Source organism: Caretta caretta, chromosome 2 (genome assembly GCF_965140235.1).
Source record: "Caretta caretta isolate rCarCar2 chromosome 2, rCarCar1.hap1, whole genome shotgun sequence".
Taxonomy (NCBI): Eukaryota; Metazoa; Chordata; order Testudines; family Cheloniidae; genus Caretta; species Caretta caretta.
In genome coordinates this window covers 154,744,926-154,762,647 of record NC_134207.1, presented here as the reverse complement: position 1 = coordinate 154,762,647, position 17,722 = coordinate 154,744,926, and the positions used below count along the sequence as shown (strand labels likewise).

The 17,722-nt window shown below is 44.7% G+C and overlaps 1 protein-coding gene across 1 annotated transcript in view; it reads left to right on the top strand.

Annotated features, from left to right (window-relative positions):
* AHRR (aryl hydrocarbon receptor repressor) overlaps positions 1–17,722 on the top strand; it is a 150,545-nt gene that overhangs the window by 113,739 nt on the left and 19,084 nt on the right. The window contains exons 5-7 of the mRNA XM_048839433.2: positions 9,303–9,392; positions 10,085–10,214; positions 13,840–13,973. Coding sequence (XP_048695390.2) covers positions 9,303–9,392; positions 10,085–10,214; positions 13,840–13,973 — 354 coding nt within the window. The remainder of the gene's footprint in view (positions 1–9,302; positions 9,393–10,084; positions 10,215–13,839; positions 13,974–17,722) is intronic.

The window sequence follows — 17,722 nt, the reverse complement described above, 5'->3', positions numbered from 1 at the left end:
GTCACAGTCACCCCCTGTGGAGCAAAGAGGTAATGAAAGCAGATTCCTGGTCTGTTTCTGGGGTAGCACAACAATGCACTGCCCTGTTCATCTGTACTGAGCCCTCTCTACTGTGGATAATATGTCTTTTCATTGAGTAGTGTTTTAAGATAACATTTTAAAAAAACAGCCAAATACCTGGACTTTAGTTTTGAAGTTTTGCTCCAGCTGGTTTTTTAGTTAGTGTGGATTGTGCTGCAGATTTCCCAGCTAATGTACAATTTTTGTAACATGGACCTTGAGTTAATCACACATAACTTTGCTAAAGTGGAATTAGGGTTCCTGCTGCACAACAGTGCCTTCCATTCCCTGTACTCTTCCAGAACATGGAGCTTCAAAACCTCAGGCTTAAATATTGGGAAACCAGGAGATTCTCAGTTAAGATCTTCCCACAAAAAGCAGAAAAGAAAGTAGGTGTTACAAGAAAGAAAAAACAGGGGTAACTGCACTCTCCACACATCTCCTGCACTTCCCTGCTCTGTTCCATCTCTACCCAAATACACACATCCTTGAACTCCACTCCTGAATCTCACTCCACTACATCAACCCCCATCCCCGTGAACACCTCCTCCAACCACCCTGTCTCTCTTTCTCTCACCTCCTCCAACCCCCCGTCTCTTTCTCTCGCTTCCTCCAACCCCCCCCAAACACCCCTCTTCCCTCCCACATTTTTCTAACCTCTCCCTACACATACATACATTCACTTAGTCTCCTCCCACACAAACCCTTCCTACTGCTCCAATGCCATTCCAGTTCTTTGAAATATTAGCAGTAGCTTTTCCATGTTTCACAGCTGTGGAGTGAGTTGGAAATTAGTTCTGCATTTTAAAAGCAGACTTCAGTCTCTTGTAGAATATGGTGCAGGGCCTAGATGTGGCAATATATTGGATGCAGAACATCCCTTAATAATTTGAGTAGCAATTTCTTGATCCATAAGAACAGTGTTTGACAAAATTCCTACAAGGTAAGTCCACTACCACCTAGCAGGGCTGAATACCTCCATCTTACATGGAAGCCAACAAAAATGGGAATTAAGGGCGCCCGGTACCTTGCATTATCAGGCCTTATGTTTCAGAGTGATTCTAGGTCTCGTATATGCTTTCCCAGATGTGGGCAGGCAAATTACCTTGTTTTTTTTGAAGCAGATGGCAAGGTCAGCATTTCTAGCTATCTCAGCTAATGAATAGTTGATGACTGGGAAGTTCTTTGCTGTGTGCACATTGCGAGTATAGTCACCTGCATAAAGGAGCTCACATAAATGCTCCATTTATCTTTATGGAGGTTTTTAGTCTGGAGGTTTTAGTTAAAGACCCTACCAGATGTTTAAAATGTAATAAAATTCCTGAAATCACATCAATGGTGGTTTCATTGCTGCAAAGAAGAATCCAAAGAGACAAGATGCCAAAAATCCTTTCTTGTCTCCATCTGATATTGTAAATGGATATGACAGAATACCATCCACAGAGATACTCTCAGCACAGTGAAAGACACAAATGGGAGGAAGTAAGATTCATGTTGCATCTAGACTAGAGCCCTGTTTACAGAAGAAAATAGGACCATTTCCACAATTGGTTTTACTGGAAGAATAGCCATGGAGAAACTAGTGATCAGCACCAGTTCAGCTAGCCAGAGGTAATGCCTGTTCTGAGCAGGGATTAACTCCAGTTGGCTAAACTGATCCTGACTGCAGTTTGTCCTTGTCTACTTTACAGCTAACCCTTGGCTAGCACCAGTTCAGCTAAATCAGTTGGTGAAACAGTGCTATTTTCTAATGTAGACAAGGCCCTAAAGCAGTGGTCCCCAAACTTTTCAGGGTTGCGACCCCCCCCCCTTACCCTTGTCTGCGCCCCCATCCTGGAGGAGAGGCGAGGCTATGGCTCCCGGAGTGGGTGGGTGGGAATGCGGATGGGATAAGGGGGCCTCAGCTGGGGCCGTAGGTGGGGGTGGGTCTGGGGCTGAGAACAGAGCTGCGGCCAGGGGCTGAGGTTGGGGTCGAGCCTGGGAGCAAAGCTGCAACCGGGCTGCAGTGGGGGCCAGGAGCCCCATTGAGGCTGGGAGGCTCTCCCTCCCCACCCCCCATGAGGGCTGGCCTTGGCCTGCCATGTCCTCCAGAATGTTCCTCTGCACACCCTTAGGGGGGTGTGCCCCACAGTTTGGGGATCTCTACCCTAAAGTCTTTCTGCTGGACCTCTCTCTAGCCATCCATTTCACACATCGCGGGTTCTTTAACGCATAGTTCACCCTAGGGTGAGTAGCCACACAGGTCCAAATTTCTCAAAGGTGCTCAGCACCTACCATTACGGACAAATGCTCTTTTGAAATTCTGGCCATAAATGTCACAAAGGAAACTGCTGGGTGCTGAGCAGTCTTAAAAATCTCACCCTTATGGGAACTGAGCTCTTGAAAACGTGGCCCCACAATGCATGAAAATTAATATATCTGTCCACTGTAATGTTCATGTTTTTAATAAAAACACAGGTTGAGGGAAGAGAAAAGTAGCAATATCATATATGTAGTGACAGGGTCGGGCCAGATGGCTACAGGAGAGTAACAGAAGGCAGATAGATATATTAGCCCCAGGTTAAGTAGGTTCCTTTTCCCTGGGTAAGGTAACAGGGAAGGTTCCCAAACAATCAGGAACCTTCTGGAGACAATTAAGACAGACAGGCTGATTAGAACACCTGCAGCCAATCAAGAAGCTGCTAGAATCAATCAAGGCAGGCTAATCAGGGCACCTGGGTTTAAAAAGGAGCTCACTTCAGTTTGTGGTGTGCGTGTAAGGAGCTGGGAGCAACAGGTGCAGGGAGCTGAGAGTGAGAACGCATACTGTTGGAGGACTGAGGTGTACAAGTATTATCAGACACCAGGAGGAAGGTCCTATGGTGAGGATAAAGAAGGTGTTGGGAGGAGGCCATGGGGGAAGTAGCCCAGGGAGTTGTAGCTGTGTCACAGCTGTTCCAGGAGGCACTCTAGATAGCTGCATTCCACAGGGCCCTGGGCTGGAACCCAGAGTAGAGGGCGGGTCTGGGTTCCAGCCCAGGGCCCTGTGGAATGCAGCTATCTAGAGTGCCTCCTGGAACAGCTGTGACACAGCTACAACTAAATAATATTTACTTAAATAAAATAAAAATAAAATATTTATTTTTTTTTTCACCACAATGGAGGAGGTAGTGCGGGCACTGATACAAGCCACAGCTGCCCAGCAGGAGGCTACTCGTGTCCAGTCAGCCGCCCAACAGGAGGCAGTGTGGCTGCAGCAAGAGACTAATCGCCTGCTGAATGACCAGGCTGCTCAAGACTGGGCTATGTTGCAGGAACCGGTAAATCAGGTAAAGGCCCTTACAGAGCTGAACCGTGGCCATGATGGGACGCAGATCATGCGAGCCAGCAATTGGCTGCAGAAAATGACGCGGGAGGATGATGTAGAGGCATACCTCCTGGCCTTTGAGAGGACAGCCCTGCTGGAGGCTTGGCCCTGAGAACAGTGGTCTGGCATCCTCACTCCATTCCTGTGTGGGGAGGCCCAGAAGGCCTACTATGATTTGCCTGAAGAGGCTGCGGCAGACTACCCCCAGCTGAAAGCAGAGATCCTGGCCAGATCTGGGGTAACGACCATTGTGCGGGCCCAGCGATAGCATGAGTGGAGGTACCAGGAAAACAAAATCCCGCGGTCCAATTATATGACCTCATCCATCTCGCACAAAAGTGGTTATGAACTGAGTCCTGGAGTCCGGAGGAGATACCTGAGGTTCTTGTCATCGACCGGTACATGAGAGGACTACCGCCAGACCTTCACGTCTGGGTAAACCAGAATGAACCCTCCACCTACGATGAGGTTGTCATGCTGGTAGAAAGGCGAGGGAGCTGACCCGACCAGTTAAGGAAGAAGCACCCCTGGTTAAACTACAGCACCAAGCCCTAGAGCTCGGGTGACTGGGCCGCCAGGAGAGCCCAGGTGGAAAAAGAGAGGGGCTGAAGGCCCACCAGAAGCTACCAGGAGTCGGAGCGCTGAGGTGGAAGAGGATCGTGATGTTAGACTGCCCAAACCAAGAGACCAGGGATAACATACGTCCATGGGACAGTTGGTTATTACCCCACCATCCCAGTAAAAATCGAGATTCAGGGGAACACTACTGAGGTAACAGCAGGTGTAGTCCCTAAACTCTCATACCCGGTGCTCATAGGGAGGGACTTCCCAGGGTTTGGAGACTTACTACCAGTAGGGGAATTGGAGAAAGGGGGAAGCCCTAAAAGTAGTGAGGCATCCACAGCAGACTGTCAATCCTCAACCTTCTCTGAAATATCCCCAGATTTGTTCTTCACTCCCAGACAGCGTAGAAACACAAAAGGGGAAAGAAGGGCAGCTAAGGCCTTGGGAACCCGAATACTGGCCCAAAGCCAGAGGGTCACTCTCTTAGGTTGGCGGACCTGAGCAGCTGAAAAGGAGGCCACCCAGGAGGGAGAAGCACCCGAGTCTGACCCACACCCTAACGCCTCTGAACCAGGAGAGGCAACAGAGGCCCTAGATCTCGGGCAGATTAGCCCCAGGAGAGGAAATTTTGGACGGGACCAGGCTGAAGACCCAAGGTACGACAACATTAGGAAGGAGGTGACCGAAATAGATGGGGTCCCCGTGGAAGGGAAAACCATGGGACCAGGACCCTACTTCATAATGAAGAAGAATCCCTTATACCGGGTTGCACCAGTACAGGGGCAGAAGGTACAGCAGATCCTACTACCTCAAAAACACCAGAATGCTGTATTAAGTCTGGCCCATAGTCATCTTTTTGGGGGGGCATTTGGGGGTAGAGAAGACCCTGGCATGGGTCCTGCAACGATTCTTCTGGCCCGGAGTACATGAAGAAATGTGGAGGTACTGTGCGTCCTGCCCGGAGTGTCAGCTGCACAGTCCCCGTCCCCACTTGAGGGTACCTTTAGAGTTCCCCTTTGAGTGAATAGCCATGGACCTAGTGGGACCCCTGGAGAAGACAGCCCAGGGCCACCAATATATACTTGTCATTCTGGATTATGCTACTCGCTACCTAGAAGCCGTTCCCCTGCGGAATACGGCATCTGAAACGATAGCTAAAGAGTTGGTGGGGATCTTTGCCCGAGTGGGGCTACCAAAGGAGATATTAACAGACCAAGGTACCCCATTTATGTCAAAGCTAATGAAGGACCTCTGTATGCTGCTCCATATACATACCCTGAGAACTTCAGTCTATCATCTGCAGACCGATGTGCTGGTAGAAAGGTTTAACCGAACCCTCAAGGCAATGATAAGGAAAGTGGTAAATCGGGACGGGAAGGATTGGGACACCCTACTACCCTACCTTATGTTTGCAATCCAGGAGGTACCTCAGGCCTCAACTGGGTTTTCTCCCTTTGAATTATTATACGGACGCCACCCCCATCGCATACTAAATATCAGAAAAGAAATCTGGGAAGAGAAACCCAATGAGGGGAGAAATATAATTGACCGTGTGTTGCAGATGCAAGAACTGATAGCCCAGGTCACCCCTATTGTACGGGAACATTTGGAAAAGGTGCAGGAGGCCCAGCGAACCCATTACAATCGCCAGGCAAAAGTCCGACAGTTCCAACCAGGGGATCGGGTGATGGTGTTGGTACCCACGGCAGAAAGCAAGCTTTGGCCCAATGGCAGGGGGCCCTGTGAGGTGGTTGAACCCATGGGGGAAGTAACCTACAAGGTGTGGCAGCCAGGACGCCGGAAACAAGAACAAATTTATCACATTAACCTCTTAAAGCCTTGGCACCAACGAGAGGCGTGTGTAGTGGCCCAAGAGACCCCGAGCCAGGGAAATAACATGCAGGAGCAGATCAGGATATCCACTGATATGACACCAAACCAGAAGAAGGAGGTAACTGAGATGATCAACTGATACCAGGATGTGTTTTCAACCAAACCAGGTCAGACCACCGAAGCATATCACCACATTATCACAGACCCTGGGGCAAAGGTAACTTTAAGGCCCTATCGGGTCCCAGCAGCAAAAAGGGAGGAGATCAAGGCAGAGGTAAAAAGGATGTTGGAGCTGGGAGTCATCGAAGAGTCCCACAGTCAGTGGTCAAGCCCGATTTTGTTGGTGCCCAAACCCGATGGCACCACTAGGTTTTATAATGACTTTCGCTGGCTGCATGAGATATCCAAATTTGATGCATACCCCATACCCTGTATTGATGAGTTAGTTGACCGCCTGGCCCAATTTTTGACCACTCTTGATATAACAAAGGGATACTGGCAGATTTCCCTTGCCAAAGATGTGAAAGAAAAGACGGCATTCTCTATCCCAGAAGGTCTGTTTCAATATACTGTTCTTCCTTTTGGACTGCATGATGCACCTGCCACTTTCCAGTGTCTTATGGACAAGCTCCTACGGCCCCATACCAGTTATGCAGCGGCATACCTGGATGATGTGATTATTCATACCCGCGACTGGGAAACCCACTTAGAAAAGATGGAAGCGGTTCTGGACATGCTAAGACGGGCTGGCCTCACAGCCAACCCAGCCAAGTGTGCAATAGGGCTAGCTGAGGCTAAATACCTTGGCTACATTGTAAGAAGCGGCATGGTCAAGCCCCAACTAAACAAACTAGAGGCTATCCAAAATTGGCCCCGGCTGAATCAGAAAAAGCAAGTCCCGGCATTCCTGGGGGTGGTGGGGTGCTACCGACAATTTATTCCCCATTTTGCTATCAGAGCGAGTCCCTTGATAGACCTGATAAAAGCCTGGGTCCAGACATGGTGAAGTGGACAGATGCCGCAGAGAAAGCATTCATGGATCTATGGACAGCCGTCTGCAGTAACCCTGTGCTTATAGCCCCAGACTTCAACAAAGAATTCATTTTTACAAACAGATACATCTGAAGTAGGATTGGGAGCTGTCCTATCGCAGATGGTCGGAGATGAAGAACACCCAATCCTCTACCTCAGCAGGAAACTCCTCCCGAGAGAGCAGAAGTATGCCGTGGTTGAAAGAGAGTGCCTAGCTGTGAAATGGGCCATGGAAACACTACGTTATTACCTTCTGGGACAACGGTTTACCCTTGTGATCGACCACGCACCCGTCCAGTGGATGCAGCGAAATAAAGAGAAGAACGCAGGGTGACCAGATGGTTCCTGTCTCTACAACCTTTCCAGTTCACCATACAACACCGGGCTGGAAGCCACCATGGCAATGCAGATGGCTTGTCATGAGTACACTGCCTGATGTCCCAAGTTGCCCAACCCGTAGTGGTGAGCAGAGGGGGGGGATATGTGACAGGGTCGGGCCAGATGGCAACAGGAGAGTAATAGAAGGCAGATATATTAGCCCCAGGTTAAGTAGGTCCCTTTTCCCTGGGTAAGGTAAAGGGAAGGTTCCCGAACAATCAGGAACCTTCTGGAGATAATTAAGACAGACAGGCTGATTAGAACACCTGCAGCCAATCAAGAAGCTGCTAGAATCAATTAAGGCAGGCTAATCAGGGCACCTGGGTTCAAACAGGAGCTCACTTCAGTTCGTGGTGCGCGTGTAAGGAGCTGAGAGTGAGAACGCATACTGTTGGAGGACTGAGGAGTACAAGTATTATCAGACACCAGGAGGAAGGTCCTATGGTGAGGATAAGGAAGGTGTTGGGAGGAGGCCATGGGGAAGTAGCCCAGGGAGTTGTAGCTGTTGCACAGCTGTTCCAGGAGGCACTCTAGACAGCTGCATTCCACAGGGCCCTGGGCTGGAACCCGGAGTAGAGGGCGGGCCTGGGTTCCCCCCAAACCTCCCAGCTCCTGGTCAGACACAGGAGGAGTTGATCTGGACTGTGGGTTCATGAAAACGGCCAAACTGAGCTCCAAGGCGAGCAAATCCACCAATAAGCGCAAGATCCACTAAGGTAGAGGAGGAACTTTGTCACAATATACAACTTTAATCTCAAACAATCCCAATGCTTTTTACCAATTGATATATAAACCATATGCAGGAATTAATTAATCCATCTCTGAAATACAGTCCCTCTGTGGTGAAAAAGTGTCCTGGGGGTCCTGGGGTAGGGGAAGGTAGGCAAAATTAGACAAATCTAGATTAGGTATGACCAGTGTTAATGTTTGTGTAGTGTACTTCATTTACATCCGTTCTTATTTTTATACTTGTCTTGTTGCTTACATTACCTGGCATAATATTATTCTACATATATTGTCTTCTTTACTGTGTATTGGTTTATGATATTAGTGCATTAAGTTCCATTGCTTAGTCCACTTACTTTAAATATTCCTTATTTTATTTATATAATTATGCCAACATATGTATTTTGTTAAAGTTCTTGAAAAATTGGTTACACTTTAGAATACGACTGCAGTTATATAGTAGTTGTACTACTGTGAAAGTGTTACCCACAATAGTTAATTTTCTGGTTAGAGGATTTTGTATTAGGTACATGTATCAAAAATATATATTCAGAAAAGTTAGTGGAATATAGTAAGTTTGAAATTAAATGGGTGACAAGTAATTTGCTCATGTCATTAACCTTCCAGTTATATGAATTAGTAGTAATTCCAAGTATCATAAAGGTTAACCACATTGTTATTACATTTTAATTAGTCTCTCTATTAAGTGTAACCAAAAAAGGTAAGTTTAAAAAAAGGAGAGAGAACACATTCCAGGTCATTATCCACAATGTCATTCCAAGAAGGAGAATGCTCTTGCATATTTTTGGCAATACAGATGTAATGTTCAAAACCTCTGAGCTATTTAAATGCCTAATTATATTTGAAACTATTATAGCCTCATGTTGATATGCAGGAATTTAATTCTGAGTTATGAAAATCAATCCCCATATATCAAGATGACAAGATACACCAATGTGTTATTTTTCTTTAGCATTTGATAAATAATATTTGATTAGCCCATCATTGTATAGGGGCAGAGTCTGCTCCTCTTGCACTGAGCAGCAACTTTACATCAGAGTCCTATAGATATCGATGGAACTACTCATTGTAAAGACAGAAGAAACTAGTCCATATGATGTAGCAGACAAATCAGTGGGGTACAGATGCTGCTTGTTAACCTCATGGTCAGAGTAAAGCTAAATAAAATTAATAAATGTCTGTTTTAAGCAACACTTTAGTTTCCATCTTTCTGCTATTCCATAATTGAACATTAGGAAAGAAAAGCTTAGAAAATATGTTAATAAATGTCATACCAGTTTTACTTCTTGTGTTTTGTCTTTTGTTGACTTTTTTATTCTTTATTTTATCTCCCTTCTCCCAGTCACTGAATGGCTTTGCCTTGGTGGTGAGTTCAGATGGAATGATATTTTATGCATCATCAACTATTGTGGACTATCTAGGCTTTCATCAGGTAAATATATATTAAAAGTATTTAGAATGCTTAATGTTGTACAATTTGTAATGGCTCCCTTGCTGTAATTTCTTTTGATACACTCTCTAAAATCATGTACGGTACACTGTTTTGACATGTCCCTTTACAATTGACTAGATATAAAGTATAAATGGACTAGAGGTATATTTATGATGCAATTTCAGATTAGGATATGGGACTCTAACTTTCCTATTTTTTTATTTTTATTTTTTTTTAGAATTCAGGTGAATGTGTATTCTATGTAACATCCCAGAAGACATTTTGAGCTATTCTGTTATTGTGAATCTTTGGTAAACAAAGACATGAACTGTTACAAATATAGAATATACCCCTAACACTCATCATTGTAATTTATCCCTTCAATTTAACATTCAGAACAAGCATTATTTTAATAAATGCAAAAATTACCTTAATGCAACATTGATGGATATTTTGCACGTGCACAAAAGTCAGGAAATTAAGAATTAAGGCTTAAAAGATCCTCACTACAATACTGTAGTTTAAAATAAAAAGTAAACGTGAGAGTCAGGAAATTCAGAAATAATATTCCTCAAGCAATCTTAGCTCTGACCCAATATCCCCACCAACCATCCACCTAATGGGGATATAGAGATAATAGCCCCTAGCCAATGAACTTACATCCTAAACATTGTTTATTGGAATTATTTCAGACTGATGTAATGCACCAAAATATATACGATTACATTCATGTGGATGATCGCCAAGATTTCTGTAAACAACTGCACTGGGCCATGAATCCTCCACAACTGGTATCTGGACAACAACTGCAGACAGAAACAGGTAGGTTTGTGTAATATTCATTAGAGATATAGGAATTGTCATAGTGAATCCAGATCAGTGGTCCATCTAGTCCAGCAGCCTGACTTTGATAGTGACTAGTGCCAGATCCCTCAAACCAAGGTGCAGAAACCCTCAGAGTGGACAATTGCAACACGATGAGCCCATGGGGGATCTTTCTTCCTAACTCTTGACAGTTAGAAAATGGTTTATGCCTTGAAGAGTTTACATTACTTTTTTTTTCCTATCGAATGTAGCTGTAGATCTTCTCATCATCCATAAAAATGGTTAATCCTACTAAGCTCTTGTCTTTCAATAACATATCAATATTTCTCTCAATCACAAAAATACAGTATACAGAAGGTTTCTGAACACTATTGCTACAGCAGTTAATAATTTGCACTTCTATGGTATTAAACCTTTCATTAAAAGATTTTAAAGGACTTTATAAATGGGCACCCCTGGAAAGTGGGTAAGTATTTGTGCTGTCATCCCATTTGCTTTCTCACACTAAACTACCTGGATAAAAGACGTCTAAAGAACAAGTAGGTGCTGCAGTCCATTTTCCTTGATTCAGTACTGTCCCAGCATGGTGTTAAGGCACCCTCTGCTGTTTAGAGGTGCTTTCTATCAGATGAGGCATAAAACAGAAATCATGACTACTTCTAGTCATTAAAGTTCCCTTTCTCTAAGAATACAAGAGGGATGTGAACTCGAGCAACTGAGCCATGATCCTTCTCTGGTGACTACATTCTGTCACTCTAAATTCCCCTTGCAATTTTATCTGGAGAAATTATTATTCATTTCTATACAAAATTTCTGTGTAGTGTTGCTGTGCAGTTTAGGGCTGCTGAATAATTACCACATTTCACATCACAGGTGTCTGTATTGTAGAGGTAAAGTGATCCCCCAGCATAGTCTAAATATCAGTTTAAGTTTAAACACTACATTGTGGGATTCTTTGGAATAAAAGTATCCATTACTACTACTGTTAATAATTTGCACTTCTATGGTATTAAGCCTTTAATTAAAAGATTTTAAAGGACTTTATAAATGGGCACCCCGGAGGGTAGGTAAGTATTTTTATTCCCATTTTATAGATAGACAAACTAAGGTATGTAGAGGTTGTGACTTGTCTAAGGTAGTAATAGTGGTAATAATAATATCCCCAGTAAAACTTCAATATAGAGTTGAGGTTGAAACTTTATTGCCCTTTTAAATACAACATCTTTTAACAATATTTGATTAATGAGAAATGCGAGAAAACAGAAAATGTTCAGTTAAGGTTTCAACTCTAGCCTTAGCTCAGACATGCCACACCTGCTCACGTTCCAGCTACAGACCAGAGAACCTTCTCAGCACATGAACATGAAGTCTGCCAAGTTTTTTTATTTATTTTATTTATGTTTGTCCAGCTAAAAAAGTAAGAACAGTTTCTGACAAGTGAAAAAATGCTCTTTGTTACCCAAGGCCTAAAACTTTCAGAGGAATTGAATACCCAGAACTCCAGTTTAAGTCAATAGTAATGGTGAATTCTTTGAAAAATCTGGTGGCTCAAATTGGGCACATAAAAATTGGAGGCACCCAAAACTAGTGATCATTTCTGAAAATGTTGGCCCCACTTTCTCTGTTCTCCTTTCTAGACAATGGGGGTGATACTGTAACTACCTCACAGGGTTACTAACTGGAAATAACCCATTTTGTCCAGTTCCTGGAGTCTGTCATAATTTGGGTAAAATGTATGAAGTCCTTCAGACCTTTCACAAACTTAAAGTACACCAGACCCATGGTAAAATGTATATACATCACTGAAGGCTAACAGAGCATTAATAGGTTTTTCAGATGGGTAGGAAGAAACTTGCAAGCAGCACCATGAAGTAGGAGTCCATGGCTGGCTTTTAAACTCAGAAAATTTATACAGGTCTTTTAACTTCAAAAGCAGTCCCCATGAAGCTTATGGTTTCCACAGGAGTTCTTGCAGTCTTTGGAGAACTTTGTAAAATATGGTCCCTTCTTTATAGAAGAAATAAATACCTCTCAATGAAACAAAATGCACTAGGCCAGGGGCGGGCAAACTTTTTGGCCGCCACATCGGGTTTCCAAAATTGTATGGAGGGCCGGTTAGGGGACTCTGTGTTTCCCCAAACAGCCAGGCATGGCCCGGCCCCCGCCTCCTATCCGACAACCCCGCTTCTCACCCCTGATGGCTCCCCCAGGACTCCTGCCCCATCCAACCCCCCCGTCCCCTGACGGCCCCCCCGGGACTCCTACCCCATCCACCACCCCCTGTCCCCTGACCACCCCCGGACCTGCTCACAAGTGCCTGCCCCCCGCCGCCCCATCCAACCCCCCTCTCATTCCTGACTTGCCCCCCGGGACCCCTGCCCCTTCCAACCACCCCTTCTCCCTCTCCCCTGACCATCCCTGGACCCCCCACCCCTGCCTGCCCCCTGCCGCCCCATCCAACCCCCCTCTCATTCCTGACTTGCCCCCTGGGACCCCTGCCCCATCCAACCACCCCTTCTCCCTGTCCCCTGACCACCCCCGGACCCCCCACCCCTGCCTGCCCCCTGCCACCCCATCCAACACCCCTTCTCCTTCCTGACTGCTCCTCTGGGACCCCTGCCCTATCCAATCCCTGTGTTCCCTGCCCTCTGACCACCCCAACCCTTATCCACACCCCCGCCCCCTGACCACCCTCACAACTCCCCTGCCCTCTATCCAACCCCCCCTGCTCCCTGCCCCCTTACTGCGCTGTCTGGAGCACCGGTGGCTGGCAGCGCTACAGCCGTGCCTCCCAGAGCACTGGGTCAGGCCGCGGCTCTGCAACTGCACTGCCTGGCTGCCCAGAGCGTTGTGCTGGCGGCTCAGTGCGCTGAGGCTGCGGGGGAGGGGGAACAGCAGGGGAGGGGCCAGGAGCTCAGGGGCCAGGCAGGAGTGTCCCGCAGGCTGTATGTGGCCCACAGGCTGTAGTTTGCCAACCTCTGCACTAGGCATTTAACAAACTGTAAAAACAGTATGCAGACATTAACTAAATTTGAACAATATTTTTTGGAAATTAGCAGTGATGAACACTCTGAAATTTTGTTCTGGGTATGTACAGTAGAGAATTGCAGTAAGTCTCAGAGTTCACACTTCTAGAGAAGTACTCGTGTTTCTTTTGAGAAATGCATACTGCAAAAACTATGCACTGGTGCTCATAACTGGTACATGCTTTACAAAAGAACTCAGGAGGCATCAGCTAACCTTTGGCTGACTGATGCCTGTCAGCAGTGCCAATAAGCATTTTCTCCTAATGTTCTTCTTTTTTTGTCTCTTTTCTTTGAAAAGTGTAGCAAACCAAAAGGAAAAACCTTTTCTATGTTACTGTAAGATTAATTTTGCTAAGTTAAAAATCACAAAAAGTCACAAAATACGAAAGTTTATGTTCCCCCAGGCAAATTAACTTAAGCTTATTGCACAGCTGTTGTTTTGTGATGTACTCCTAGCAGATATTAATATTCATGACTGAATATTCACTACAAAATATTCTTTTTAGGAATTTCTTTAACTGTGTGTTCAAATATGTACACAGAATTTTCATTCTGAGTTCATATAATCTGACATATGTCACCCACATTGTTTGTAGGAGAAGAATACATTCTCGGTAAGATGTTTAAGGCACAAGAGTGTGACAGCATGCCAACAGATTATTCTTCCTTTTTAACTCGTTGTTTCATCTGTCGAGTCCGCTGCCTGTTGGACAGTACTTCCGGTTTCCTTGTAAGTCTAATTTTGTGAAACAAGCTGTGGCTGAGTAGCACAAATTTAAATGACCTCTTAAAGATATTTGAACATGATTGTATGAATTGCATGCACTGATATGGAAATACAATTTTAGGATGTCTTCTATTTTTGACAGTTTTTTAATTAGTTGAATGTTTTTATTTATGATTTTGCATCATTGGAACTGTCCCAAATGACGATCTCTATTAGTTAAGACACAGGTAGCACTGCTGTGGTTAAGGATCTATCGGTACTAATGTTACAACACTCCTATTTTGGGACACTGTAAACACTCAGTTATAAAGTATGAAATTTTTGTCATTGTTCCAGCATGCAGCTGACTAGAACTTTATATAAGAAAAGAACACAAGTAAGTATTGGGCATTCTTAAGATACTTGAGCTGTAATTCTTTGGGAAACCCAGAGTATATTTCTATACATACTAGTACTTGAAAAATACTTTTCTATATTTATATTCAGTTTAAAAGTCCTGACCTCATACGTTCTCTCTTCCTCCATCCCACAAACATAAACATCATGACCGATGTCTCCACCTAGCAAAAATTAAAGAGGCAAAAAGTGACCATTTTGCTCAGTGTTTTTGTACACCAGCCTAGAACCCTCCATTTTCCCCTTTCATCTCCCAAACAAAGGGGAAGCTAAGATGAAAGATGAGGATTAAAATGATCAGCTAAGAAGAACTCTGTGGAGAAAAGGCTGTGGTCCAAGATTTCCCTGAGCACTGAGCTCAAAGTTTCAGGCAAGGTGGGCAGAGTTTTGCAGATCCCCCTTACAAAAGGTCCCTTGGTCTGAACCATAACAGGAAAATCCCCCCCAGGAAAGGCATCACAAAAATTGATAGGATTTGAGGGTTCCACAGTAATTTCTCCTTCCCCTACAACAAACTCAGCCTCACCAGAACCTTCATTTTCCTGCACTGACTGACACTTTTCCCGTCACTTTTCTATCAATTTGTAAAGGGTGTCTGTGAAACTCTTCTCCTGCTCTCACCATTCCCTCCATTTACAGGCAAACACTCTCCTTCTCCTCTAAGTCTTCCTCCTGGGTTACAGCACCCCTCACACCAAATGTATTTTTTCATGGCAGTCTGAATCTTCAGTTGTGTTCCCTAGTGTTGACTCATGAGATTCCTGTCTGGCTTCCTTGAAACAGGCCCTGCATTCTCTTCTCCGCTTTCTGTTCTACATCCAAGCATGCTGTTCCCTCCAGATACTCCCTTCCTGACCCAGAAGGCTCTTCGCTCACCTTCAGCTCCTCCCTTCATTCCACACACACTTATATCTATTCTCTAAAGTTACCTATGGCTTTGCCTCTGGAGAGGAGGACTGCCAAACACAAGGGATTTCCCTGCTCAGGACACTGATCCACAGCAGAGTTTGAGTCCTCATCTTATTATGTAATTCCCAGCACCTTCTCCCCAATATGGAAGCAAATGTTTGTCCTTAACCCCGTGGTGCTCTGTGCTAATACACAAAAGCATGTTTTAACTCATTAGATAGACAGGCTCTTTGCTAATTATAAGGTGAATGTTTCCATCTAACCTTCCCCACCAAATACACCTTCCCTGTAGAAAACTCTTCCTTAGGTTCCTTACATGGCATTTAAGATAATCAGACACTCACCTTTTGTAGGCAAGAGCAATGTGGCTCAGTTTATCACAGTCCTTGAACCACAAGGTCTCTGATCTAGAGTCAGCTGTTAAGAAGTGAATAAAGTCTAAGGGCTTGAGTGTTGACACTGAAGGAGAAGAAGACCTTCTCTCTTTATGCAGGTTTCAGAGTGGTAGCCGTGTTAGTCTGTATCACCAAAAAAAAAAACCAAAAAAAAAACCCGAGGAGTACTTGTGGCACCTTAGAGACTAACAAATTTATTTGGGCATAAGCTTTCATGGGCTAAAAAGTGGGTTTCAGCCCACAAAAGCTTATGCCCAAATAAATTTGTTAGTCTCTAAGGTGCCACAAGTACTCCTCGTTTTTTTTTCCTCTTTCTGCACTATCCTGGCAGCTGCTGAAGTAAGCTATAGGCTTCCTATAATCCTCCCTACTCCAAGCTACAAACTCAGCTCTAAAACACAATCCAGAACATACACAGTTGTGAGGACTGGTAGAGTTTTCATGATGTCATTTTAGGTGTTGCCGGAAGCATTGTTTCATTTGTTGTACGCTAAACAAAGAACTTTGTGTGTGTGTGGGGGGGCATTTATTAAGTCTATATACAAGATAAAAAAAGAAAAAACAAGTGATAATATTTAAAATTCAAAGGATCAACTTTTAGATTGTATAGTCTTTGGGACAGAGACTGTCATCTGTTATACATTTGTACAATGCCTGGTACAATGGAGTCAACCTGGCTGTGGCCTTGAGATGGTATCACAATATAAATGTTAACAACAATAATAATCCCTCTCCCTCTCTAATTGTGCATAGAGCCTTTTAAAGGGAAAACTCATTTTTAAAAGTCTCAGATAACTTTGTTGAAGATAAGAGAAAGTCAGTTGTAGGTGATAACTTCCAGAGTCTTTTATTAAAGTCCAATCCTGTTTCTTCTTAAGTTAAAACAAGACACACACAAAAACAGGGAGAGAAAAATAGCAAGAGATAGGAAAATATTCTGTCTTGGATGCTTGCAGTTCACTTGCTGCTAGGCCATGGGCATGGTATATGACCCAGTTAGCTACTTCTGGGTCCAAGCATTACTCCTGTAGCTCTGGAAACATTTGGCTGGAGTGCTTGTATTTTCCTTTGGTAGGCAAACTTCTACTGAGATCAGGCTGCTGTTAGCTGTGAGCAACTTGGCAGGCTAAGCATTGCAAGGTTAGATTTGTCCTGTTGGCTGAGCTCTTACAGTCAGAAGATAAAAAGAGAGATGGAGAAGTGGGAGAAGTGAGGGAGTGGAAGTCGATGCACAAGGAAAGAGATAATACTAAGAAAGCTCAGGTTCCCATCTCAGGAGTTTCTCAGGCACCTTGGAGGCAATCATGTCATGTGCTCCCTCCGGGCTGTGGTGGTTGCACTGTCAAGCCATTACCCGTAGCTGGCAGAGCAATGAGGTGAATGCCTCCCTGAACCTTTGCACTGGTTCCTGACCATGTCAGCAGAGGGAAAGGGGTGGAACTGCAGTATGTTCCAGTCTGTTGAAGAAGCCCTGAGATACAGTGGTCTGTCCCTCCAGACTCTTTCTTCTCAAGTCTCAGCAGCAGTGTTGATCTTTGCTTAGCACCCTGCTCTAGGACAGAACTGTGCAGAAGGCACTAGTCCCAGACTGAAACTCCAAACCTCCCCCCATCCCTGACATCTGATTGTGGGTACAGTGGAGGGTAAAGGTCTTCAGACAGGGACTGAAGTTTCCCTTCCTGCCCCATACAAAGTATCCTGACATTTTGAGCCTACCTTCCCTCCCATCTGCATGGTTCCTCTGCATTTTGCCCCAGCCATGTACCTCCCAGAGAATACACACAATTATTTCACAAGGGGATGGGGGAGAAAGGAAGAAAACTCAGGAATCTTCATCCTGGAGAGATCAGAGCATGGAAGAAAAAACCCAGTTCCAGCTCCAGACTGAGGCATACAGGAAACTGTTACTTATGCCTCATAAGCTGCTAGACTTGGCTAATGGAACATGATACAGAACTTCTACTCCAGCAACAGGAGGGGGAAAGGCTAGTTAAAAAGTCTCCATTCTAATCAGTATTATCTCCCCTTTCCATGTTTCAGAAGTTGATTTGG